The sequence below is a fragment of the Desmodus rotundus genome, chromosome 9 (assembly GCF_022682495.2).
Source record: "Desmodus rotundus isolate HL8 chromosome 9, HLdesRot8A.1, whole genome shotgun sequence".
NCBI lineage: Eukaryota > Metazoa > Chordata > Mammalia > Chiroptera > Phyllostomidae > Desmodus > Desmodus rotundus.
The window spans coordinates 15,606,578-15,634,539 of NC_071395.1; the positions used below are offsets into that span (position 1 = coordinate 15,606,578).

General features: G+C 45.9%; 1 protein-coding gene across 3 annotated transcripts in view; it reads right to left on the bottom strand.

The window, feature by feature from the left end:
* SLC10A7 (solute carrier family 10 member 7) overlaps positions 1–27,962 on the bottom strand; it is a 195,069-nt gene that overhangs the window by 7,224 nt on the left and 159,883 nt on the right. For all 3 annotated transcript variants that reach the window (XM_024568981.3, XM_053930614.1, XM_024568980.3), the window contains 3 exons: positions 26,796–26,961; positions 25,506–25,557; positions 17,642–17,715 (listed from right to left, as the gene is read on the bottom strand). In XM_024568981.3, the coding sequence (XP_024424749.2) occupies positions 17,642–17,715; positions 25,506–25,557; positions 26,796–26,961 (292 nt within the window). The remainder of the gene's footprint in view (positions 1–17,641; positions 17,716–25,505; positions 25,558–26,795; positions 26,962–27,962) is intronic.

Here is a 27,962-nt window from a genome sequence, read left to right on the forward strand (position 1 = left end):
TCGTTAACTAGAAAAAAGGGGCAGTGATTTAAAAAAAACCAAACAAACTTACTAGAAAGAGTTTTCTTTTAAAAGTAAAATTTAAATGTAGGACTCTTTTCATCTGGCTATCACTGCAGTAATATAAACGAAGGAAATTAATTTTAATGCTCCCAGGTACCGAGTCTGTGTCACCACTGTTGACAGGAGCCGACGAGACTTTACGAGATGGCATTTGACTTTATGGAAGTGAACACCAGGCATGCATTTGCAATTTTACAGGGACTTTAAGCTGTCATGCTGAAAAATGTTTATAAAACATTAATCAAAAAATGCCTCTTTAATACAATGCATTGTCTGAAAGATGTTAGAAGGCGCATACTGTAAATGGATTCTTTTTCTGACTAAAGTAATTTCCACCGAAAGCACTTCCCCTCTGCTCTACAAGTACACTGGGCGGGCAGAGAGAGAGCACTTTCCCAGCACATTACTACCTGATCCAAACACTTGGGACATCGCTAATGTACAGCATGCCACCCTTCCATGTCACACATGCCACATTTGTCTCAAATTAGCCAACAGGGTTTGACACTGCGGCGGCTTCCATACGCACGGCTTTCAACTGACATCTGCCCGGTAGGAACTTCGAGCGCAAGCTTTCTTCTGCTAACAAACGAGTAAGGGGCTTCTTTCATCCTTTGCCTTTAGTCTTTTTTCCCAGGATGGAAAGGATAAAACAATATGTACCAGAACAGTTTTCTCCCCCCCCTTATTTTAAATACATTTATTTTATGTTCTCTAAATTAGACTATTCCCTTTGTATTGGTGACTACTTTCTAATGGAGGAACTGTTTTTTATTTTTCCTTGAGAAACAGACATTTTCCTTCCTAGATTAAATATGGACCTTTATATAATTCCCACCGAAGACTGATTTATTGTTTGCAGTATAAAAACTATTGACTTTATATGATTTCAGAGTTTATTTCACTTGTCGGTGCACGATGTTCTATCTATCCGTCCACCTGTCCATCCATTCATTCAAAAAACACTTCCCGGGGCGTTTGCTGTATGTGAGTTACTGTTCTCATGCTTCAGACATACGGAAGAGCACACAGACCAGGTCCCTGCCTGTTGGGGCCCTGACCACCTCGGCGTTCCTCCAACGAAGGGAAGAGGGCAAGCCCTTCTGCCACTGGCTTACCCAGTGTCCACAATTCAAATCCTGGGGGTCCCCTTTGACTGATCCCATTTGTTTGCCCACCTCTCTGTGAAGTCACCAGGCTCTCTAGATTCTTCCCTCCACCCACCATTCTCCTTCCCTCTCAGTTCTCACTACCGCCTTCCTAACTCAGCTCCTCGAAAATCAGGCCAAGGTTACTCTCACAGCCCCCTGACATGACCCCGTCTTCAGACTCTTCCCTTCATCAATCCTACAGACCACAGTCAGATTAATCTTCCTAAAACCGCATTAAGTACAGCCCATACCCCACTCAAGAATCACAATGACTTTCCAGGGCCCATTCACCAAATCCTCTACCTCTTCGACTTCAGTGGAAAACGACTGTTAGTCCCACCATTCTGTAGCGCTGACTGCAGGCCCAGTGCCTTGCCTGCATCATCTCATTTAATCCTTCAACGGCCCTGGGGTGGCCACTTTCCCATTTAAAGATGAGGACCCTGAGGGTTAGAGAGGTTACGTGACTTGCCTACCCTCACACATCTGGCAGGTGGTAGAGGCAGAATTAGGCCACTGTCCATTCACTTTTAGTCACTAAGCTGCGTTCACTCCATTCTACCCAACTTTTCACTTGCCAGTTGCTGCCACTGGCTCAGGCCTGGCCCTTTCCTGCCTTTGCAAAAGCTGAGCCCTGCCTGGGGCTTGTCCTGTCCCGCTAAGTGCCTAACTTCTACGGGTTCCTTTGGGGTCGCTGTACATTTTCCTCCATCGTGAAGGTGGCCCCCTATGGGTTCCTTCTGAAGAGTGAAGGCCTCTTCCCAGGTGCATTACATAATTTAGGGGTTGCTGATGTTGCCATTATTTTTCTTTTGTGCGGGTTCTGTTTTCCGCTGAACATAGGCAAAGTATTGTAGTTTTTGCTTTTCATCTCCTGCAGTATTTAAGCACAGCACTGGTACTCAAGACATAAATAACGGATTATTTAAGAACAGGTGCTAAAGTCATACTTCCTATTGAAAAAGACAGGCTGTGGAACAAATGCTAGTTGCTTTACTAGACTGTAAGAGAATTGTTCACATACCCCTCTGGGAGAGGATTGTATTTTACAGGATAAAAATATATTTGATATGGCAAGAAGGTAAGGAACTGAGCTGACCTTGGGATACGAGACTTGAAATGATGATGGAACTGTGGCGTAGGAGAGGAGATATATTGAAAAACAGCCTTTGTGTCTCCTGGAGTCCCGTGTTGCACTTACTTCTCACTTGGCTAAGGGAGAGTATACGCCAATCACCTGGACCATTTCCCGTCTCTCGAAGATTCATGCGCCTGACTGCACATGACTTGTTTCCCACTTAGCTGCTCTCAGCTGCTCTCTCCGCCTTTTCACTGAGTCCTGGAGAGAGAGCTGCTGGTGAATCTGGGACCCAGTTGCTTCTCTCATTAGTTGTCATGGCGATTTCCCGCTTTTGTTCAGTTTGTTCTTAGTGAGAAACATCCATAACTTCACTATCCAAATGTCCTACACGGTGTTCTTTGAATTCTCTCTCGTCGTCATTAGCGAACCTCTCAGAAAAGCCCGTGTTTGCCTGTAAAAGTCCTTGGGGTAGATGGTCTCCCCAGTCACAGTGTAACCCAGGAAGGCAGTCTGTGTCTGAGAAACACAGCCACTCTTTCCTGGTGTCACTAAATGCCAATCTGTGTGTCCTTTTCCCCATCTCTCTCTCTCTCTCTCTCTCTCTCTCACACACACACACACACACACACACACACACACACACACACACACACACAGAGTCTTTCTCTCAGGGACAGTCACAGAAAGTCAAATTCACTGGCACTGATTTATCTCAATTACTGAACAAAGGGGCAATTAGAGGCCATTTCCAGAGCCCGAAGTGATGCCATGAGAGGGTCCAACAACAGTTTTGGCATTTGGTTAGGAAAGGCTTTCAGTTAGGGTTTCCCAGCAGCTAATTTTCAGCAGCACAGCTGTCGTTTTGTGCAGCGGTCGGGAATCCATCAGAGCCAGTTGCCTACACGGGGCAGCACGGCCCAGCAGAAGAGGCTGGCGTCTGAGTCAGAGGGCCCTGGGCTGGCATCCCACATGCACCCACTCACCTCTTCACAGGGCAAGTTACTCAGCCTCAGTTTCCCTATCTGTAAAATACACATATTTTGTAGGATTTTTTTTTTAAATAACTGAAATAATATACAATGTCATGTGTGTGTATGTAAGTAGTAAGACTTTATCCCTCTGTGCCGTGGCTGCTGGTGCCGTGAACGAACAGGCAAGCCCCCCGTCTGCATGGAGCTTGTGCTCTCAGTCGTTTAGCAGGAGAGGAGACAGAGAGCACCGAGCCGAAGCCAGGCACACAGCAAATCCCAGCACCACAAAACTGTGGCATAGGGCAGAGAGGGAGAAGACACGGCGCTGCCACCTAGGAAGAAGTCACTGGGCAACACGGATTCGACAAACCCTTGTGCTGTCCTAATTCTTCGAGTGGGTGCAGAGAAAGGCCACCTGCTTCCAGGCCGGTGGCATGGCCTGGCGTGCTGGCCTGCTCGATCAGTGCGGAGCTGCCCACGCTGCGGCCTTTGAGGCAGGTAGTATTTAGTCTGCACAGCCCCCAAAGTGCATCCTGCTTGTCCCCTGGCTGTTCCAGGACTTCCCCAAACCCATTCTGGAAAGTTCCAAAGGCTGACAAGTCAATTTCCTGTAGATTCCCTCGGGAAGGGGGACAGGGTGTCATAGACCAGGTGACCTGCTCTCATTCACACCCATCTAAATGATGGGCCTTTTGCTCCCATTCTGCCCTCCCCATTGCCTTACACCGATCTGCCGTCCACTCACTCCCCTGCTTCTTTCGTGTCTTTCCATCTGTAACTGAAAACTGCTGCCGTATTACCTTCAGTATGACTCCCCCACAGCATCAGAACCTCCGTGACTGCTTCATGAGACACAGAAACCATTTTTGTCCTTTTTAAACAAAGAATCATACAGGATGAGGTATGACCAAACCATATACGCAAACAGGAGCTCTCCTGCAGCTTCCTCAGCGTTCCAGGGATGGTGGGTTCCGGGACCCGCACAGACCTAGAGCATTTCCAAATGGTGAACAGAGGCAATGGCAGCAGCTCCCAGTGTCTAACGACCCCTAGGCTAGACCTCAGGCGAACAAATAAGATAATCTGTTATTTATCCTGAACAGATCTGTTCAAATGGAATTTTAATTTCCAACCTCTGGAGCCTGAAAAATGTCCCATTATCGCCTCCGTCAATAGCACAGGAGAGAGAGAGAAAGCTTCAAAAGCCACATGCGGGATGTCAGTGGCCGTGCTGTCCAAACTGGACATTCTCTCTGCTGTCCCCCAAGGGCTCGCGTGCCCCTCCCCTCTTAGGTGGGAAGGTTTTAAAGCTTGATTTCTTTTCTGGGGTAGTCAGAAGCTTTTTAGTTATGTGAAGATGTTTACGTAAAACTTCCTTGAAAGATGTATCCTTTTTTCATATTTCAGAACCAGAATTCGAAAATGTTCCTTTACCTAAAAGGGAGATTTAGGCCTGGAAGAGCAGGAAAACGAACAAATACAAGGTTCTCAGGCCGTTATTAAGAAAAACCAGTGATCTTCCCTGTTGATCGTGAGCTTTAGATAATGGAAAGCAGCCCTCCAGCCCGGGCCTCTGGGCAGTCACACCCACACAGGGCTTCAGAAGCCTTGGCTGGAGCTCAGGGGCACCTGACTTGGCTTGTATGTTGGTGAGGCAGACAGGCCACAGAAAATAGTTACATGGGGCTTCCTCGGTGCCAGGCACCGTTCCGAGAGTGCGCAAATGTCCACTCATTCACTCATATCTACAATGTGAATAAAGCTACCATGCTTCTCTCCATTTTTCAGATAAGGAAACCGAGGCAGTGGATGATGAAAATCGTCCCCAAGGCCCCGTGCAGCTAGGGACAGGCTGTAAAGGCAGGGAGGCTGGCTCTGTGCTACGCTGTGCACCTGCAATGCCTGAGTGACATTTTGCCCAAGTCCTTGGAGGCCCTAGAGAGGAGATGCTTTGTAACACTAACATGGAATAACAGAGGGTGAAAACCTAAGAATGATACTATTTACTTAAGAAAGGTTGGACAGGAAGAGAGGCGCTCCTCTCAACAAAGGTGCCTATCTGACCTTTGATGCGCTTGGAACAGAAGTTGGTTGACGACCATTTTCAGCCCGTTAAGAAAATTAAGGACTGTGTGCTTGCCTTCAGTCACCTGAGCTGTAATCCCTCCACTTGGCTGAAAGTTTTCTGCAAATAAAGATGCACGACAGACCAAAACGAGCAGCTGGTGTTACTTCTGTTTTGAAAGAGGCGTGTTCTGATTGGAAAAGATGTTTAATGAATGGCCTGAGCAGGCTCACCAGATGCTGAAATGAAACATTTAACTCTACCAATTGAAGGTTTCCGCCTGGGAAGATTAGGTCCACCCTCACCTGTCTGGAAGCATTGTAGGAGTAATTAGCAAGCAGGGAATTCGGGAATGAATCAAAGACAGAGCCACGGAGCCTTCATGCGAATGCTGCTGTGTCTTCCAGGGGGAGTCGCCATAGTTAGGGAGACAAGCTGGGCAGCAAGTACGGTGAGAGTACTTGTTTTTACTTCTCTAGGCTGTGAATGAAGAGTTGTTTGGCTCCTTAAAGAGAAAATTTTTGGATTCTCTTCACACTCGAGGATGTGAGAACATCAAAAATAGGAACGAGAATTTCATAGGACAAAATAAAGCAGTCACCAGAACGTGCAGAGCGTGGCCATCGCCACAGAACCGGCCCCTCTGCCTGGCTCCGCAAAGCCTCGCTTATTGTTACAGAATTTCTTCCGTGTGTTTTACCACAAATGAAGGAAAGCACTTGACCGTGAGTCTGAGTCAAAGAGCTGCTGATGGGTGACAGGCACGCTCCCTGATTCCGACACCGCCCTGAGGTTCTGCAACCATAATCCTCTTAACAGTGGGCAGCGGGACTCGCAAGAGTCTTTAGCGGTAAATGTGAGTCAGCTGTGGCCCAAATGAACATTAATTATTTTTAATACACATTTTTTTCGTTGTTTCAGCAACATGGCCAGTAATCACCCTCTGGCTGGAATTCTCTTCTTGATGGCTCCATATTTATGATGAACACGAACCTCAGAAAAGATGCCTTCTGAGGTAAAAGAACAAGGAAGTTTTGATTTGGGGATTAGAAATCAGTTATTTATCCTTAAATCCGTCTCCCTGGAGAGGCCGACTCAGGTTTCTGAGGTGTAACTTGACTGGATGATGTCCAGCTGACCCGCTCCTGCCCTTTACTTATTCTCAATGTACAAAAATCGGGAAGTTAAGAACCTCACGTAGAAGACTTTTAGGCAGAGGAAGAAATTAAGAAAACCCTGGGGGCGAATTCTGGAAATAATAAGTTTTCCTAATTTCCTCAGTTCTCCTTAACCTTTGAATACCTAACATATCCAATCATAACAGAGAATTGTGTTCCCCAAATCAGTGCAAACAAATGGCCAATTTGTACTGATAAGTAGGCCAAATAAGTAGGTATAGTCCTCCCTTGAGTTTTTGTTGGAACGCAGTAGAACAGAAATGCGTGCACAGAAAGTAGTTTAACACAGTGATTGTCAGCCCAGCTGCACGTCAGAGTCACCTGGGTGGCTTTTTAAAAGCCAGGACACCTGCGTCTGTCCTTAGAGGCCCTGAGTTAATGGGGTGGCGAGGGGCCCCAGACCACCATTGTTGGACAGCTCCTGGGCCACTCTAATGTGGGCCAGGTCGAGAAGCTGAGTTTGGTAATAAGGGGAGCAAGATGGCACTGGAAGATTCTGGAATGAGACAGATGAGCCACTGTGTGCCAGCCGTTTACTCACTACGAAAACAGGGGCGGGTCCTTGGGCCTCCCCGGGCTTGGTTTTCCAGTTTGGACAACATGATCAATGACGGCCATTGTGCAGGGTTGCTGTGAGGAGTAACTGAGGTGACAAGGCAATTCATGGGCCTTGTGCAGTGCCCAGCATGTAGCAGGCACCAAGCGAATGCCAGAGCCTTCCGTCTTTAATGTGCCGAAGCGTTCTTATATCCACTCTCTGATTTAATGTTCCCCTCAACCTTGTGAGACAGGAGAGAAACATAGGCTTGCCAGTTTGGGTGTCTCTGTGTCTGACTGGTTTAGAGTTCCACATCATTTTATTACCAAATAACTTCATACCCTCTCTCACCGCTAGAATGCCTCAGGGCTCCTTCTCGGAGCTCCTTCCCCCCATCTTCCCACTCTTTGATGATATCATCCAGTCTGAGAGCTTCAGATAACATCGATATGCTGAAAACTCCAGCCTGGACCGGATTCTAAACTTACAAAGCCAACTCTCCCACTGGATGTTGAAAAGACATCCCAAACCTAACATGTTCTAAACAGACCTCATGGTCTGCCCCCACATCCCGAACCTGCTCCTCTGCAATCTTCCCCGGTCCAGTGAAGGGCCACTCTGTCCTTCTAGCCCCTCGGGCCAAATGCCTAGGAATGCCTTCAGTTCTTTCTCTTACACACACCTCTAGTTCGTCAGTAAGTCCTATCAGCTCTGCGATAAAAATATATCCAGAATCCAGCATGTTTCACCATGCCATCAAGATGGCTTTTGTCCAGATTAAAGCTTCTTAGTGGGCCTGTTTCTCACTGCAGCACGCTTTCACCCACCCAAACCGTCTTTATTTAGCACAGCAACTTTGAAAGGAGATCCTTTCAAAGTGGAAGCTGCATCTTGTTGCTTGTCTACTCCAAACCCCCAATGGCCTCCCCTCTCCACGGTCAATCAGTCTCACACAATGTTGCTCGCTCCCTCTTCTGTTATTTTTTACCATGTATCCTATAACTCTCTTCCTCCCTCATCTTGCCCCCTGCACAGCGGTCCCTTCCTCTCCCCTCACCTTGCCAAGCACACTGTTGCCCCTTGCCCCTACTCTTCCCTTTGGTTGGAATCTGCTTCCCAGAAATATCCACATGGCTTGCTCCCTCTTTGCTTCAGGTCTTGGATCCAATGTCACCTTTAAGCCTGAAACTGTCTCACCTCCACCCTGGCACTCCTTACTCTCCTTCCTGCTTTTATTTTTTTTCCATAACATTTACCACCATCTGAAGTACCATATATGTAGGTGTTTGTCTGTTTAACCTCACTAAAAATGGAAGCAAGATAAGGGGGGAACTTTTTTGTGTTTTGTTCATTTCTGTACCCTGTAGGGTCAAAATAGGGCCTGACACATAGTAGGCACTAAACAAACACTTGTTGAATGAATGAATGAATCAAGTAGATTAGTTTTTTAAGCACCTTTTCATTGACATCACTGTTTCCTGCACATTCCTGCACTTGCTCTCAGGTGCAGAGGGGTTTGTCTTTTATGAATTAAGTTTTAGGAAGTTTGCTCCAGCAGTACCCGAGCACAGTGCCAGAGTGGAATAGTACGGCAGCACTAGTGCACAGAGGAAACTTGTGGCAAAGGCAGCTTTGGAAAGTGCCACTACTACAGTTTCCTCTATGTGCTCAGCTTTAGGACAGGTGACATTCCAGAGGAGCTGGCTTCCCGCTACCCAGGAAATCTTTGAGTTTTGCCCAGTTTTACATCTCCTCCTATGCCCAGGGTAGTTTTCCAAAACCTAATGAGCACCCCACACCTTTAAACATTGGGCGGCTGACTTTAGTTTCTGGCTGGAGTTGTTCGAGTGGCTGCAGATGGGAACAAGGAGGTGGTGGTGTCACCCTCATTTTGCAGCCACAAGTTCATCTATTCATTTAATATTCATTCATACATGCAAACTGGCTTACAGTGTCTGCTTCCATTATGGGAACTTCTGGGAAGAGACACAAGTGAATAAAGAATTGGCGCAATGTGCTCTCAAATGACAGTTGTCATTTGTCCTTCTCTGCTGGTGACCTCCTGGGCGAGATCCCTCACTTCACTCGCAGTAAACACCTGTTGTTCTCTGATGCACATTTTAGTGCCGTTGGAGGCCCATGTTCCAATGTGAATTGTGATCATGAAAACCGAAGCCCTCTGCAACTGACAGCCAGGGCAGAGACGGACAGGAAGTACTGGGAGAGGGCTGCCGTGGTCTCCTGCATGTGGCGCAGGCCTCACTGGAAAGGACAGGCCCCGGAACGACAGAACGGGATACCCTCACTTCCTGTGGCATTTCCCTTTCGGAAGCATGATCATTAATATGTAAAATTAATCTCTTTGGAGCTACTTCTAACTATGACAAGGTGGTTTTTACTCTGAAGCCAACACAAAACCATGGAATTAAAAGCACGCACACTAAGGTCTGTCAGTAGGAAGCCATCGGGATGAAGACGCGGTCTGCAATGTGAGGTGCCACTGAACACCGAGCAGGGTGTTCCTGTCTCTTTGCCGGTGGGCTGCAGGGGAACCACCGCGAGGCGGGCTTGGCTGCCGTGAAGCGGATGCACGTGGCCCCTCCCTCCTGCTGAGTCTCTGAGACCAAGCGAGCAGCACACGGATGGCACACCCCTCCTAGGTATTGCTAGAGGACTGCAGGTGTGATGGGAAGGACCTTGAATCTGACACCAGAAACCTAGGTTTAAACCCCGATTGTGCCACTTACCAGCTATGGGATTGGGCGATCTGACCCAAGTATGCTCGGTTTCCAACCTTTGCTGAAGCTGAGGCTGCAAAGACCATTTCAGACAGTGGTTGGGGGTTTCAGGGAGACTGTGTGTATGAAGTACCTAGTACAGTGCCAGGCCTAGAGTCAGTGCCCCCCAAATGACAGCTATGATTATTATTATTAGAAAGAATATTATGAACCATTGGGACCATGCGGTCCAAATGCAGTAGCCTACAGGACAGGCAGGGAAAGGGCTGGTCACCGACATCTCCCTGGAACTTCTGAGAATGGTGACAGCTGCGGACGGCCACGGACACTGCAACTTCCCACTGGGCAGCGCCCAGACCTCCGCTGGCCCCCACCTGTCCATGGCTTGCTGACGAGGGCTTATGCATCTACTGGGTTTGCTGGCTTCTGGAAAGCAGTGATTCTGTCTTGGTTCCTTTCCTTATCTTTCCACCTTATCAATTACGCTGTGAGATTTTTTAAAAGTCATATATCTTTCCTTTCATAAAAGGATTTACAAAGGGATGACTCTCAAATAGCAGGCCTTGTGAAATTATTTTGTATACACAGACACACACACATTTTTGACCCTCAGCCTGCCAGGAAGACATGGTCTTAGAGGAACCGAGCCTCCCTTCTGGGGTGCTGGGCATGATGGGCTCTGAACAGATGGTTTTCTTGTCCTCAGGTCCTACTTTGTAAACGCCGGCATCCTTACACATCCAAGTCTCTGGCTTAACCAGACGGACACAAAAAGAATGCAAGGGGACACTTGAAATTCAGGCAAAACGGTGGGAACTGCAGCTACAGATTAGACAACAGGAGCAGGTATTGGTCCCTCCTAGACTTGACCACAGAGCCACGGAACAAGGGCGTGTGTGATTCCCAGGCACCAGTGCCCAGGCCTCCAGAGTTGTTTTTTAAAAATTTTATTGTGTATTTAACTTCTTTATCGTACTCAGGTGTGTGTCATGAGAATATCTGTGACCTAAGTATCCTTCAGCTAATGATGAGGTAAGAATATCTGAAAGTGGGGTGCACCATGGCCAGGCTAATGTTAAAAAACCCCAAACTAACAACCCAGGTTGACCCAAACTGGTTCCCCCATCAACAAAGTGCACCTACACCACCCGGACCGAATGTTCTGCTGGGTCAAAAGCCGCTCTGAGAACCTGGGCTCGTGGGCCAGCATCCCTGGAAGCTGGAGGTGACCGTGGGTGCGTGTGATGCGGTGGCTCTCAAACTTTCATGTGCACAATACTCTCTTTTCAAGTGTGTGACAAAAAGCAGTCCCCAGGGTCTTATTCTTAAACATTCTGAGTCAGTGGGCCTCAGGCGAGGCCCGGTAATCTAAGTTTTTTTTAGGAAGCAATGTGCTAGAATTCTGGGGGCCACCCTTTGAGAAATGCTCATCCTAGGGTGTCCCTCTGAATGATTCTGAAGCAAACGCTTAAGTCTTTCAAAGTCAGAGAGCCACTGAATGTTAGGACCGGAAGGGCCCCAGAGATTGTCCAGTCTGAACCTGCCATAGTTAGGGGACCAAGGGACGGACACCAGCTGCTGGGTCGCAGCCCAGGACCTTGGGCAGGGCTCTCATCACAGCTCAGCGTGGAATCTCCCACTTGAGCATCTGTCTGTCCCTGGTGCTGAAGTCTGAACAACCCAGTACAATCATACACTGTCAATGCAAAAGTATTTTCAGGGAAATTACTTTGTATAACAAGCACTTAAAACAGTGTTTGCCTATTAAGTACTCAGTTAATGTCAGTTGTTATTATTCCTACTATTGAAAACATAATGAACAGAGAATTTTAAAAATAAATCAATAAAAGATATAGAAACTCTGTTATAGAAGCTGAATTAATAAAGTCTAAATGTAGGTGATCTTTCCCTGCAAATCAAGAATTATTCTGAGTCTTAATTTATCTCTGGTTCTTACATGGTATCGGAAATCTGGGCTTGAGTTCAGGGAAAAGGCAGCAGCAGGGGCCCAGGCCCACATGGTAACTGTTTGAGAAGAGGATACAATCTGGCCTAGGAAACGAGGGTGAGGAGAGGTGCAGGGCGCTGGGCCGCCGGGCGTCCAGGCGAGCATCTGTGATACATCGCTGAAGTGCTTGGCACTCGAGGGTCGGCCTGGGGACTCCCCATGGAGGTGGCGTTCTCTTTGATTGCATACTTGCTGCCTGGAACCGGAGACTTCCTAAAGCTTGATCACAAGTCTAGACGTACTAGCAGTGATTTTCAGACAGCAAACTCAGAGTCAGAACTTCAAAACAAAATAGTCCGGAAACCTCAGAGGAGCGTTAAGTGTATCACTGCGTTAGAGAACTCACACTTCTCTCTTTCTGTGGATCAGAAAACAGCACCGACCCATGGGCCCCGCCCGCTGTTCCTGAGCATGGTGTCAAAATCTGCTGCATCGTTCATTTCAGGGGCATCTTTAAATCTGTCAGAAATCTGTCAAAATCTGTAGGGCCCCCAGACGGCCATGCCCTACAGAACTGTAACCCCAGGGCCGAACTTCAGGACAGAAAGAGGCACGGCTCTGTCCCAAAGACAAACTCCTGTCTGCTGCGTTTACTCTGTACTTCTGCTTGCACTTGAACTGTTTATTGTCAGGCAGCCTGTGGCTCTTAGTTTGCAGGAAGGGGCGCACACAGTGTGGCCTCACAAAGGGTAAGGGCTGGCTCATCAAGGCTCACAGTAAAGAGCATACCGCTTTTTGCTAATAAAGAAAGCAAAAGGAATGGGTGCCAGTGTGTGGTTGGGCCACATGGAAATCTGTGCTGATAGGAACAATGATAGAATTAAGTACTTTCAAACCACGTTATCACCAGCATGCAATCAGCAAAACCATCTTATAACCAGCAACACAATCAGAAGTAATTTTCTTTTTTAAACAATTGATAAAACAATCAAAACACATGCGGAGACTGCACAATTACCATAGCTGGAATCAGTAGAACACTTTCTGGTCTTCTAAGTGCTTTTGTATCCTATTATCCAATGCAGTGCTGGATGCTTGCGAGCCCAGAATCTATTCTCTACACGATCTGGGATAAGTTTCCATGCTCTCATTTCTCTGTATGCAAAATAAGATAATCACTGACTTGATATATTCTACCTGGTCCAGGTCACAGGACTTAATGGGTTAAGTGCTGTTAAAAAGTGCTTCCCTTGGTAGGCAGAGTGGTTTTATTAAGATACCAGTCTTCTTGTGCCAAGTGGCATCACAGATAAAGTTTAGGAAAAAAGAAAAACAGGATGGCAACCTTTTGTATTTCAATTCCATTGCCTTTTGAGAAAATAACATAGATGGTATTAAGGGCAGGTAGTCACTTAGTGTCCTTGAAAAGCTTCCAAGTACAATCGAACATGGGAGCCTCTTCAGATTTTGTTTCTCTGTGAAAATCCGTGGAGCGTGTCACGATATGTTTTTAATCTCTTTAGGAGGAAGCAACAGCCCTGTTTCCTTTCCTGTGATATTGTACCATTATTTACAGAACCGTTCCTTTCAAGAACTTGTTTCCTCCCCATGCGTAGCAGGGAGGCTGCTGTCGCCTTACAGAGGAGATGTCAGCCCCCGGGCACAGAAACTTACAGCTGGAGGGGCCTGCAGCCCCGAGCGGTCCATCGCTCATTTCCCAGCTGAGGAAATCAAGGCCACAGCAGTTCAGTGAGGTGGTCCACCTTCTGGGGAGAGAACTGGAACTTGAATCCTGACTAGAATCAGGTCTGTGTTCTTTCTACTCTACTCAGAACCCGATGGCCATGAAAAAGCTATATTCTTTTTGCACAATGCATAGTTTCTTGTCACAGTTCAGCCACAGATGGCAATGAAGGATAAAGGTTGTGAGGAGTGGCTGTGTGGTTTGCATTTGTGCAAGGGTCTGAGTGGTAAGACAGAGTGGACTTTTAACAGATGTCGACCATGACACTCGATGTAAAATTTAGATAGCATTCCTTCAACTGAGAAGTGCTTTTGGAAATGAGAAACAAGCGGGAATCGCACCAGTGACCTCCCAACAGTCAGTGGACGTGTTCTCAGGGCACACGCTTCCACTGTGCTGTCTAAAAACATCGAAAACTGATGCAGACACTTAACTTAGGGGTCCCAAACATCCCGCAACATTCTCTTTCTAGGTGGAGAAAGAGAGTTTTCTACTTCTATTAGAACTCTAGACAAGAAAAGCGATTTGAATACTCAAGAGAAAAAGATAAATAAAATAGAACACTAATTCCACAAGGTGTCTTGGATCGAATTTCTTTCTTGATGAGATCTATTGACCCACTGTGCACTGAGCCATCGCTAACTAGCGTACGGGCTGTTCTCCCATCGCTGCTATGTGAACACCTTCTCATTACCGTACAAATATCAGCATCAAGCTAGAGATTACTTTGGGGGAGTTCCTGGCTTTTATGGCACCCCACAGCAAGGGACGCTATCTTCACAAATACACAATTCTCTCCAGCCCTGAGCTGCAGCTATGGAGGCGCGGCAGACGAGCCTGGCTGTATTGTTTTAGATGCGGCCCAGCGACAGCTCCGCCCTTCCTGCAGGCCTCCCCTTTCTTCCCAGACAAACTCTAGGGAAGGGCGTCATGTCAGGCTTTCCAGATGGATTATGTGAAGCCATAGCTCAATGTCATTTTCAATAGGAAGCCTCATAATTAAAGGTCAAATAGTCACTTCATCTGCAATCAATCAATAGAAAAAGTACTAATACGAAGAACTAATCAATCAATGGCAAATGCACTAATAAAAGCAATGAATCAAATTCAGCCTGTGTGTAGGTGCACGTACATGGAAGAGATTGAGACAGGGCAAAAGCAAGAACAATAAAAGAAATCGAGCGTGCATGTACAGGAGAATGGTCAGAAGGCTCCTCCCGCAAGAGCTTGCATCTTCGGTTCTGTGGGTACGTGGGTACCACTTGGCCTGCCGTGTGTGTTCTTAAATCCAAATACTGGATGCGATAGTGAATGGTATTTCTCAGGTATTCTATGTGCGATGCTGTGTGTGTGTGTGCACATGTAGACCCACTGGAAGATACTATGACAGTGGTTGCAAAAGGGATAGATATATCTTCTAAATTCCAAGTAGGTACAATCTGTAGTGTTTCATCTGTGTGTGAGAGGTGAGAGAAAGTATAACTCCAGGTGAAATTATCTGAATTTCCCCCCTCCTCTCTGAAATATGTATTCATCACACTTAGTGTGATGTTCTTTCATCTCTGTGCAGATGAGAAGTTGCACTAGGATAACTCTTACCCATGCAGACAAGAAGTTGCATTAGGTCAGTGAGTGATGTAGCCTCTGTACCAGTGGTGCCAGGCCACCAGGGGACAGAAGCATGTATTGGACTTGTGAAAACTGATAGAGTGACCTTACAGGCTTCACAAGGCCATTCCAGCAATCAGATCGCAGCAGCCCTGGCTCTGTGTGAAAGTAAGGGGGCTCCTGGGACAGGGGCCCTCATGCCCCCCTCTGAGATAGGGGCAGCAGCAACGGGGCTGTTTCTATCTAGACATGCTATGGCCAGGAGACTGCAGGAGGGAAGCCAGGGGTGACCAAGGCATGATAAAATAGTTGAGTCGGAACTAAAGGTCCCTAATCTAAGAGCTATAGAAACAAGGCCTGGGGAGGTATCAGAGGAAGAGTCAGGATGAGTATTTAGGTTTCATAGTTTCAAGAGAGATTAGGTCTAACCTGTTCCAGAAGTGACTAAGGATTTACACTACCTGGTTACTTAGATAACTACGCTAGTATCATATGAGAGAATGCTCTAAAGGCAAACAAAATCCAAACTGACCCAACCCTTTTTAACAAAACAGCTATTGGTTCTCAAGCACCTGTTTGTCTGAAACTTAGCTTTCAGAAAGCCTCAAGAACAGAAGAGTATGGCTTTGGGATTAAGAAGAAAGAAGAGACAAAAAGATAGCATGAGTAACTGATTTGCTTAGAGAAAAGACGAGACTACTGAGAGTGGAGGACTACGCTTCTGGGTAGAGCTTTTTGTTCAACATAGCTAGCTCCAGCACACACCATCATGGAGAAACCCAAAAAATCCATTTCGGCTTTCCTGACGAAAGTGACCCCAGGGGTGGGTAGGGTTCAAAGGCCCACAGCACAGATGCTCAAGGGCACTGGCTGTGGTCATGGCTCAGCACCTGCCTAAGGACTTGGGCTCATTGGATCCCCGAGTCGGGACATCTGAGGCGTCTGGTGACATCTGCCTCTGGAATCACTACCTTTATAACAGCTCCTTACTTTTTAGGAGACCAGGAAGGACATCCTGACATCACATCGCAATAACCACATGGGGAAAAACAGTGTAAGATGATTTCTTGGAGGTGAGCGATTAAACCACACCTGTTAAATGAAAATCTGCAAAACGGGAGACTGGAACCCTGGAAATGGTAACAGAATCATAAATACTCTAGTGAGAAAACAACTGGGCACAACAGCTCCTGCTGAAAGAGTGTCTGCTGTGTGCCCGGCGGCACGCCCAGCTCTTTCGGTGGGTCACCTCATTCAGTCCACAGCAATTCACACACATTCCGGTGTGGACTGCCTACCAACCGTGACTGCCAACTACCAAGTACTGTGCTAGGTACTTAACACATTTATTCTTAATCTTTACAATCCCCTTACAAAGTGAGGATTATACTCCCCATTTTATGGATGAGAAAGCTAAGGTTCAGGGAAGTTAAGTGATTTGACTAAGATCTCAAAATCAGGATTGGAATGTGGCTTTGAAAGCTCCTTGAACTTCAATTTGATGACAATTATAAGGAAAACCTACCAAACATACAGCCATGTATGAACAGCACACACACATATGTATATGTACGTATACATGTGTATACACATATGTGAGTATATACATAGATAATTTGTTCAAATAAGCTAGAGCCCTAGGTAGCAATTGTTCCTTTAAGAGTTTATCCGATTTCTAAATTATTTTCCTCGCCTGGTGAGACTGACAACAGACTGGAGCAGACAAATGCGTGTGGGGTTAGTAAACATCACGGAACGTCTCTGCTTTCCGGTTTGGGCGAACTCATTGCTGCGCGCAGACTTACAGCGATGTCACGGTTCCTCGTTCCCTTCAGTGAGTCACGCGCCAAAGCGTGAAGGAGCTCCCACGACATGTTTCTACCGCAGCGTGCCTCCCAGCCCAAGGAGTTGTGAAGGACACGTGTTTCAGTAACGTTTCTCATTACTTATGACTTTTAATGACTGGAACACGGGTTCTGGATGTCCAGACACGTTATTGGGATAACGTCACTAAATGGGATAAAACTAAGTTGAAAACGGCTTCTTTCTTCTCGACCTACTTTTTGTCCATTAAATAAACACTTCACTTTAGGTGCTAATCAGATTGAGTTAATAATAATGATACTGTGTTCTTTATACAAGTAACATTCTGAAATAAACTTCAAACTAATGTAAATATCAAATTAGAGAAATAACATGATTTCCACCTTGCTCCAAGCTTTCAGAAAATAAGGTAACATTTCCCAGGGGCAACTCTAGAGCCTTGCAAAGCCAAGTTTTTGCCCATTCTGCCCCCAGCCCCAGCCTTTAACACTGACATTCTACATCAAAAACCTTTTATGAGAATCGAAAAGATTTTTCAGGCCCTCGAAAATTGATCCAATCATAGAAGGGTATCTCAAAGCAATGATCCGTTCTCACTTTGCTAGCATTCTTTAACAGAGTGGACAATACCCCATTGCATTTAATTTGAAGAGTTGCGTGAATTTCACAATTACTAGATGTAACTATCTGAGGGTAATATTAAGTTAGTTTGTAAGTCTGTGACGCACTTACCCAGTGTGAGGGACTTGTGTGTAGAGCAGAAAATGATAGCGACAGTGTCTGCAGGTGTGAAGCCTGAATTATTCCTACGGGCAAAAAAAAAAGAAAGTGCTTTACAAATACTTTTATGAAAAGCCTATTTAACATACCCTAATTCACATGTAGTACTTACCTTCATATTAACATCCCTTTAATCAGTCCTGGTGACAGAAGGAATTCTATGCCCAAATGTACAGAAGTGTCTGAATTTCTTTATTGGGAATCATTTCTGAGTCATTTATTCTTGAAAAGGAGACAGTTTTAAAATTGTGTGGTAGGGGTCTCCTAAGATCACACTTGTCATCAACTCATGGCACAGGACTTCACGACAATCACGCAGCAAGGACTCGGCTAGCTAAAGCCCCGGCTATCACTGGACATCACCCTCGTGGCTTGAAAGGGTCCATGCATCTGCAAACCTGCTCAGGCAAGGAGCAACACGTCCCAGCAGCAAACAGACCCATCCGAGAACAATACATGGCGTGAACAAAGATTCGACATCTTGTGCTTTAGTAAAAGAAACTTATCATTTTCAGCAGTTACCATATAGCAAGTACTCTGCGTGTTAAAATTACAATTCCATAAGATGGGCATCTGATGGCACAGGCATCCCTCCTCAGAGCTGAGAAAACTGAAGCACATAGAAGCTGCATAAGTTACCCAGGGCCCCAGAGGTAGTAAGTGGTAAGGCCAGGAATTCAATCAAGTCTGGCTCCTGTGCCTACACTCTTAACTGCTATTTCCACTATTACTATATCATATGATCAGTATGAAGAAAACCGCAATCAAAAGCTGTTAAATGTTACAGGGTCACGGTGCACGTCATACTCAGATTTCCTGGTTTAGGTGACAAAGATTTAAAGAACCAGGACAAAGGTTAGAAATGTAGTTATTGTTATTGTGTCCTTGGTCTGTTAGAAACGATTCCTTCCTGCGGCATCAGGGTTTGGAGACACAGCGAGCCTATTCACTCCCTGCCCTGGACTCAGGCAGGAGTCGGCAAACGGAGAAATGCTCTGGAACCTGACTGCCGTGTGTACCTGCAGACGTAACAACCTATCCCACCTCTGAGGACCTCTACAGGGAGAGATCCCACCAACCCCTTAGTGACCTGAGCCTCACACGTAACTTTTGTCGGGAGACAATCTTCTCTAAACAGGGCCCCGCATACTGTTTTCTTTGTTATATACTCACTGCGGGGCAGAAGGGCCCCCTCCTCTGCCTCCTCCTCACCCCTGGACATATGGTAACAGAGAGGTAATTGTCCTTTGGTCTCCCCTGAAAAGTCGCATAGGCTCACGCTTCCTAAACAGTCCCACCGCCAGCTCATGTTTTGATAACAACTTTCCAAACTGCATTTCTGGTGTCTGACCTCAGTTGAGAATTCTCCGTGGATATATATCACTTGAGTATAACAAGACTGCCTTACTGTTCCCCCATTCCATTCTCTCATTTATATTGTGATACCACTCTTATAGTTTAAACATCGTATGACATGGCCGACGCATTCCCCGACCCCTTTATTCATCATGTGATGGAGGCCTGATGTGAAAGGAACTCTGTGAGGTTCTGTAAACACAGAGCAAAGGAAGACAGACATGTACCTGTAAAAGAGAGAGACTGAGGACAAGAGAGGGGAAGGAGAGTGAGCGCGTTTTGGCCCTGAAAAGGATTATCTCCAGCTGGGCAGGGGACTGGGGGATGATGACGGAGCACACAGAGAACCTCTTGAAGGCGATGACAATTGATCCGGCCTTGAAAGACCAGGTTTAGACACGTGCAGACGTGTCCTTCAGGTCAGGAATAGTGAAACTGAAGTATGGGAGTGCGGGGGCGGTGGGCAGACAGCAATTCTTCAGGCTGACTTGTGTGTGGGGACAGTGGCTTGTGACAGGGAGTGTGGCCTTGATAAGATGGGACAAGGAGGTTAAAGAGGAGACGCACACGGCGCAGTAAATGCCTGAGGATGATGAGACGAGGCAGGGAGAATCACGGTGAGGGCAGGGGATGGCAGTGAGAGACACGAAGACAGAATTAAAAGAACTTGTCAAGTGTTGGCCTCCGTGAAATACGTGTTCCCTCCTGACAGCTTAAGAGCACAGGCTTTTGGGGCAAATGCACCAAAATTTAAACCCAGACCACCTTTCTGCCTGGCTCTGAAGGTCACTGTCAGGATAAATGCCCATGTTTGTTAAGAATCGGGCACACTGCAAAGGTTTAACACATGCTAGTTATTTTACTGCTAGGGTTGCTCTGTCCAAGGAGGTGGGAGTGTAGGGAAATTGGAAGCTTTGAGCACATAGGTCTGCACACAGCATCGCGGCCTTACTAGAAACAGGGAAAGGAAGAGGCCTGGTGCGGAGGCCTAGGAGCTGCAATCAAGGGTACAGGACTGGTCGTCGTGAGAGGGAACAGTGTTTTCAAGAAATCCGGGGAAGAGAAGAAAAGGCTCATGCCAGATTTGACATGATTATCTCGACAGAGTGAAGATGCAGCAGGCAGAAACAATGGTGAAGCCTGGTCCTCTCAGAGGCCCTAGAGGGAAGACTGGGGTGGAGAGGTCAGTCTAGGAAGGGGTGTCTCCTCTCGCCTGTGAGCTGTGAACAAGAGAAGACAAGGTGTATGAAAAGTACAGAAAATTTCCAGGTAGAGAGTAGGAAAGTGGAGGCAATTTTTATATTAGGGATTTTTACTTTCTTTCGGAGCTAATGCTGAGGCCTGGGAACCTAAGAAATTAGCAAAGCTTGCAGTAGGCAGATTGGGGACTAGGATATACAGTCAATTCACAGTGAGTACAAAACTCGAACAGGAGAGAATGCCCACCCGAGACTGTTCAGCACGCAGCATGACTGCCTGGGCTAGTTCTGGGCTGTTCTGCAGCAGGGCCTGTGGTGGCCACAACACGAAGAAGGCGTATATTCACATGTATTGCTTTCTAGTTTCCCGCTGCCCTACTTTATAACCAATGGTGGCTGCATCTGGATTCGTGCAGCTGGGTTTTCTCCCAAGAGAGTCTGGCAATACACGTCCCCTTCAGTGAACTTTGTTCTGCTTCATATTTATTCTTTTCCAGATTACAGCACATTTCCAATGTGCCAACATCTCTCTGGTCAAGAAGGCTCTGATTTCACCGGCTGCCAGCTGCCGCTGGTTAGAGCAGCACGTAGCGTGGCTGGAGCGGGTATCTGCGGACATGCCTAACTGTCCTCTGTTTCAGGTAAGGAGACCAAAGCTAGGCCCACCTGGGTGGCTGTTGGCCCCACAGTTCTGCTGACATAGTCTGCCAGTCGGGAGCAAGGACCAGCAAATGAAAATGGAATGTTTAAGGTTAAAAACAATATTCTCCTTAAAGAGAGCTGACTCATACTCTGTTTACAAAGTAACAGACCACTTCACGTCATGGACCTTGGGGAAACCCACAGAGTGGCAGACGCTCACTTAGCCCTCTGTTCACGAAGAGGATGATGAGGATGGGGCTGGATAACCACAGCAGGAAACACCGCCTGTTTTCTAAGCCCTTTGCTGCCCGTACTTCTTCCTTCCCTGCACGGTCCCGTTGCCCTGCTTTTGCCACAGAGGGAACTCGAAGCACAGGGGCGTTAAACGACTTCCTTCGAGTCTCACAACTAGTAAGTAGGCTGCCCCAAACCTCGGAGATAAGGTTGCCTCCGAGGAGAAAATTATTTCAAACAAAACCCCACCAAAACCAAAAAACCACCACAAAATTTAGTGGATAAAAGCAGCTATCGAGTTCAGCGCCCTTCCCTCAGCCACACGCTCGAGGAAGGGCTTCATGGCAGAAAGACACAGAAAACCGAGGAGTGCTGTGCGTTGTACTGAAATAGTAACGACTATAATTATCTTCAGTGATTAGCACCTCTATTGTGTCTGCTCACATTTTCGAAAGGAATCACATTACTATTTATTTTCTAATTCTACTTTATCTCTTTTTAATACTGATTTTCTTTTTATCCTGTTTTTATAATTCTTTTGATCACTTTGGCATCCCCTGAGATGTTTATTTCCTTTCCTTCCCAGCTGGTCTTTTTATTCTCTCTTACAAAGCTTTCAATCAGTGTTTTCCACATGATATTTATTTTGTCTTCCCTTGCGATACCCACAAAGGAAAACATGTCAGAAGGTTTTACTGGCAGAACCTCAGAATGGGGGGTAGGAAAGCCCCTCTGAGAGATTCCGTCTGAGCCCGCTGTGCTGAGAGGAGGAAGCTTCCATGGGAAGCGCTTTCCCTTGTTAACCCTTGGACCTGGTGCGTTTTGTCTTTGCTCATTTTAGGAGAGGACCTCCTGTGTCATTAGCTGAGGGGCATTCAAAAAAGTGCCCTTCCCGTTAGCAGCAATGTCGGCTTCCTCCTCTCCCTCCCCTCCTTTCCCTCCCAGGGCTGTGGTGAGGGGCCCGGGAGACAGCGGAGTGAAAGCGTACTGATCAGGATTAAAAGGCCTACGCAAATATTTGAATATTTGTTTTCTTCCTTTTCCCTTGTTAATGGTTTCTTTCGTCACTCTAGTGACATTCTAGGTTTCTACTACTCTGTTATCTGCTTATCAAACTGTCTTTTACATATTTTTAAAAGGCTCCCAATGACTGCTTTCTTTTTCTAAGCTTTTTCAACATTTCTTGTTAACTTTGACAGCTTCTCAAAGTTGTAGAAAAGCTTCGGTCACTGTGGACGGCCGACTCTTGGTTTGATGAATCAACTCTCATTTCCTAGCAACTGTGACAAAGAAACGTCAAAAAGAATGTTTTACAAAGTTGGAAATGCTAATAGGTACGACCACTGTCTCCATTTTATAAATGAGGAAAGTGACAGAAGTTACAGAGTTATTAAACAGGTCTGAAACTCAAGTCCGTTGGGCTCCAGAGGTGGAATTTATAACCTGAAACTGCTCTACAGCTAGAGCTGTGAGAACACAGAATAATAACCCGCAAATGTATTTTAAATACTCAGAGCAGAAGAAGTCCACATGCCAGACACTGGAATGACAAGATGCCAGCCAGTCAACCTAAGAAATGTTAGCCAGGTAAGCAGAGCGTTGCCGGAGAGTGGAGTTTTCTAGGCGGGGTCTCTCCTGGGTGGTGCTAAATGTCCGTCACGGGAGGTCAGCGGGCTGCACAGAAAGGACGGGTTTCCATGCTGTGATTTCGTGTCTTAATATTTGGATTAAAATTTTTTGTCTTAATATCTGGCTTACTGTACCGCTCAGGTTTTACATTTACTGAATTGGTAACACAAAGATGAAAGAAGCCTACAGGCCAATTTCACCAATTTTAAACAGGAAGGAACAAAAAGTAGGGCAAGAAAATTGAATTAAACAGCATATAAACCAATGGGTCCTTGTTCCAACTCTTGGTATCTCTGATTAATTTTTGTGTTTCTCTGTGAACTTGAAGAATCCACTTAAACATTCTCTATAAATTCCCTAAGCAAAACAAGCATGAATTTTAAAGGTAATCGAGGTAGTTTCGTGCAGCAGGAAAATCATGGGTCCGCACTTTGGGAAATAGCAAGTGGGAGCGGATTGCAATTCCAGGTGTACTATTTGCCATCTGACTTGGGGTAAGTTACTAAACTACTGAAATCTGACTTTAGGCAGGTTACTAAACTCGACTGCTCTAAGCGTGGGTCCTCACCTGCATAATTGCAACATGTGTAGTATCGCAGACTTTGCTGCCAGACTGACCAGACACAGCACGTGCAGGCACCCCACACAACGCGGCACGGGGCAGGTTCAGTAAGTACTGGCCATTTCACTCCTCCCACAGAATCCTGAGGTGCTGTAAGGTCTCTCAGCGTGCAAACAAAGAGAGTGCCGTCTTCCAAATGTTGTCCAGTTGAAAGATCCCCCACTGTTAACGGACTATCTTGTGGCCACACACCCGTCAGCAAGGGGCAGGATGACGGCCACTCCATATTCCGGTGTTTATGGAAGAATGTGCACGTCTAACATTGGGCCGGGCACGTTCGAAGCGCAACAGAGCTTCGGCGAGGGCAGAGTAAGGTAGAGCAAAAGGGTCTCGAAACCACGAGGCCCCATGAAAGTCCAGTCTACTTCAGGCTGGAGTCCTCAATTTTAATTCAGCCGGCTGTGACACCGCCATCTCTCCTTCAGCAATCCCGACAGTGGCCACTCTGGGAGTGTCAAGAATTTTTCCATCACTGACAGGATACTGCAGCTGACCTCGTGTGACAGGACAGGAGGAGGGGACAGGCCGGGAGGAGGGGCCATGAGGACCAGTAAACAAACAGCCGGTGAAAGGCAAACCATCATTTCCAAGGTGACCTAACAAGCCATTTACCAAAAAAGCCTTTAAAATAGCTCCTACTCTAAGATTTACCAAAATAAGTCACATTTTCTCTGTAACTCAGTGGCTCTAGGCTTTACTCTTACTCAAAAATCACGGCCACAGGTGTGGTAAAAATGCTTCAAATTACAGAGGTCAATGAGTTTTTACTGATCAGGCTCCTGCTCTACCGAGTGCCGTAAGGGCCAACCACCACAGGTGAGGCCCAGGCCCTCGCTGCCCGGGCAGCATCAGGCCTCATAAATGCCCAGGCGTTGCCGTCACTCCGCGTCCAAGGGCCTGGAAGCTGATCCCAAGCTCCCCTTTCCAGGTCCTTCCTCCACGAACCCCTTCTGTGCCTCTCTGTTTGTGGAATCGGCCATCTTCAGGACTCATGTGAAACCCCATCTCTGCCGGGAAGTCTTGCTCTACCACTTTCTTTGGAAGTGCTTCCCCCTTTGAACCCACAGCAGGCTGGCTTACTGTACCGCTCAGAGGACACTTAGTTATTGATGTGTGTGTACATCTAGTCTATAAGCTCATGCAGGACTGGAATTACCTTGTATTTCTGACATTCGCCATGGTGCCTTTCTCATACCAAAGGCTCCAGTAATGTCTGTTGAGTATATAACACCGGTGGAAGAAGTTGTGTTAGAGGTGAGTCTTTAAGACTAGGAAAGATGAAGTAGGATGTGGAGACCAATTTTGACATGGGGATAGCCTTAGAGAAGGACAGAAATGAGAACGTGGGTTCTTTTAGGGGACGGCAAAGATTTTATCTCAACCAAAAGCTTAGACGGTGTGATTGCCAGTGATGGTTCATGAGGGTGATGTTGCCCTTCGCCCCCAAAATGAACTTCACCCTAAAGATACTGGATACCAGGGCAGATCTCCACACAAGAGCACTAACTACCCTTGGAACTTCGTTATTGGAAGCAGCATAAAATGCATAAACAAGTTTGGCTCAGAAGTGAAAATACCAGTAAGACATCCATCACAATAGTCTTGAGCAAGACAAGGCTTTGGAAGCACAAAAAATATTACAAATGTAGGGTAGAGAGATTTTTAAAAATGAATGATGTGAAGGATGCCAGTCTGAGTATCTCTATGGATGTTGGTTCCATTAACAGTAAGCAAACGAGAGAAAGAAGGTGTTGGGGAAAAAGACTAATTCTGTTCTGAGTACCTTGAGTGCGGGGTCTGATTAAGACGGTCAGGTGAAGATACCTAAGTGGTGAGTGCTACAGTAGTACATCATGTGGGAACTCAGGGCCGGGCTTGCCAAGCACCAGCGGACAGCCGACAGCTCGAGCCAGCAGAATGCAGAGGCTGCCTAAGCACACGATGCACCTACGTGAGACAAGGGCCAAGGACAGACCCTTTCAGAATGTCTCCGACTCGAGGGTGGCAGGAGCAAGAAGGGAAGGTCAGGCAGACCGGAGAAAGACGAGAGCAGTGTGGTGGCAGAGAGGTCAAGTCACCAGCACACGTCCTTATTTAGAAAACCAGTCACAGAAAGAAATACCAAACCACTTACCGTGTGGAAAAGATGAAGGTTAAAAGCATAAAACTCAGCTGAATAGAAAATACTGGAAAAAAAAAAGATTGAATCTAAATTAGGCCTATAAAAGCAGTATCTGTAGCATATTCACTGGTATGCTTAGTTTGATCTGAAATTTATGAGAACTCAAATAGAAAAACAAATGAATAAATAAGCATAAATTGCTAGAATGACAAAATCATTGAAATTAGTGGGACTCAACCTGTTCTTATTGACAATATCCTCCGATAAATTCTATGAGGTCTACTACTCACAACAAATCTAAAACCCTCTTTGATTTAAGATTTGGTTATTTAATTTGCTCAGTTTAGAGAGGGCTGGTTTATACTGAGTATTTACAGCAAACAGCATAAATACAGTAGGCTATAGTAAATATTTTGGAATAACTCATTTTGATTTTAATAACATAAGGTTATTTGATGGGGCAATTACCAAAAGTTGTCTTTGGTAGTACAAGATAAATAGAATAAAAGATTTCTTTTCTCATTTTCTTTTTTTTTTTGTTAACAACCAGGGTTTTAATTACTTATTACATTTAAAAATATTGTTCTGAGCTCTGCCTGCAGCTTGACAGAGGCTGAGAAGCCAGGACTGAATGACTTACACACCCAGACTGACCTCTTCTGTGGTTGCTGCTGTCTGCCAGGGACACCCCTCTTCCCTTGCTGTCTCTACTCTGGAGCAGAAGTCAGCAAAGTTTACTTAAAGGGCCACGTAAAACGTATTTCGGGCTTGAGGGCCATATGGCCTCTATGGCAACTCTTCAGCTCTGCCTTCTAATCGAAAGCAGCTGTAGATGATACATTAACCAACTCTTGAGCCGGCACTTGCGTTTTATAGTCTGCTACTTCTTACAATAAAATTATATTACTTTGAGTATAGACAGATGATGTAAATATTCACACTTTAACCAACTGTTATTAAAAAGTAGTATCATATGGTAGAAATCCTACTTTTCATTTATGATAAAGAATAAGATTAGTTACAGTGATATAAATTGGCAAAAAAGTGCTCAATCTAACATTTGAATTTGACAGACATTATGGCTTCCTTCAGCTGGCACCAACCATTGTAAATCAGACGTAAAAAGACGAAGGCCATTACTGAGGCCTTTTTGAGAAACAGGTGCATGTGCTAAAGCCGCTGAGTACATACAAGCCTATGAAACAAGTCTCCTTTTCTAACCAAATTAACATTCGAAATGAATTTAGGAAACACAAGTGGCTACACTTTGCTGCTGAGGAGGCTGAGGGGACGGCGACTTACTTATGAACAGTATGACGACGAGGCTGAGTTTATCCAGGTCGATGTTCGGGTTAGAGAACGTGCCGCAGAACGTCGTGTAGATGATCAGGAGGAGCACGCTGCTGCTGACAGCGCCGAACGGAGGCTTCGTTCTTTCAAGCCAGTCCTTGATGTACCTTCGGACAATCTGAAATACAGAGTCAACAGGTGGCCCCTTTTCAGAGACGCAGGGATGGAATGGGCAGCTCAAAGCGATTCTGACAGCAGGAAGATGTAAAGGGAAGGGAATGATTTGCATGGTGGCCACAGTGGATTTCAAAGCTTCTCTGCCACGCCACTCTCCTGGGGAATTTCACATCTGTAATGCCACTTCCACTGGTGTCCATAATGAGGGTGTATTTTCAACTGCATTCAAATCCATCCTTAATCTTCCCGAATGCTCTTTGCTGGCTGTCACCGAGACATGCCCATTAAGCGTCCCCAAAGTTTATCTCCTCTGCTCATCCTAATGGATGTGCGTAATTACCACAGTCCCCTTTGCCTCAACAGACAATTCCAAGAGTAACTTTGGGAATCTTAAAGATCTGACAGCTTCAAGAATTTCACGACAGTAGATAATCGGAAGTGATCCATGGAACATATTAATATTTAAAATGCTAGCAATGCACCAGAAGTTTTTAATTAAATTATAACTCATGCTTGAAAAGCAAAAGTGCATGTGTTGTGGGAGCTTGAATAATTCACACTCTGAATATCGAGAGTTTTTGTGAATAAAAAGACAAATGCCATTTGCATGCTTTTAGAATTCCAGAATTAACAATTAAAAATGAATCAACCTGTCCTAATTTTCCTACACAGGGATCAGTGAAATATAAAGTTATATAGCAATCCTCTCAGATTTAAAAACCAAATCAGATATTTAAAATCAGGACAGTCTAAATATTGGGGATAACTTTTATTTGGATGTAAGACTGAGCCACTCTATTTAAAACCTTTCACTTTTAAAGAAGCTAAACAGGCCCTGTAATAGGGACTACAGTTGAGACATATTAAGTTTTGAGCCACTCATTATCCTGCATAATTGAACATGAGATTTCACAACAGGCTGAATTACCATGATCCATTAACAATAATGAGGTCAGGGAACTTCTGACAAGGCTGATGGGGTTCTGTCATCTTCTACTCTGT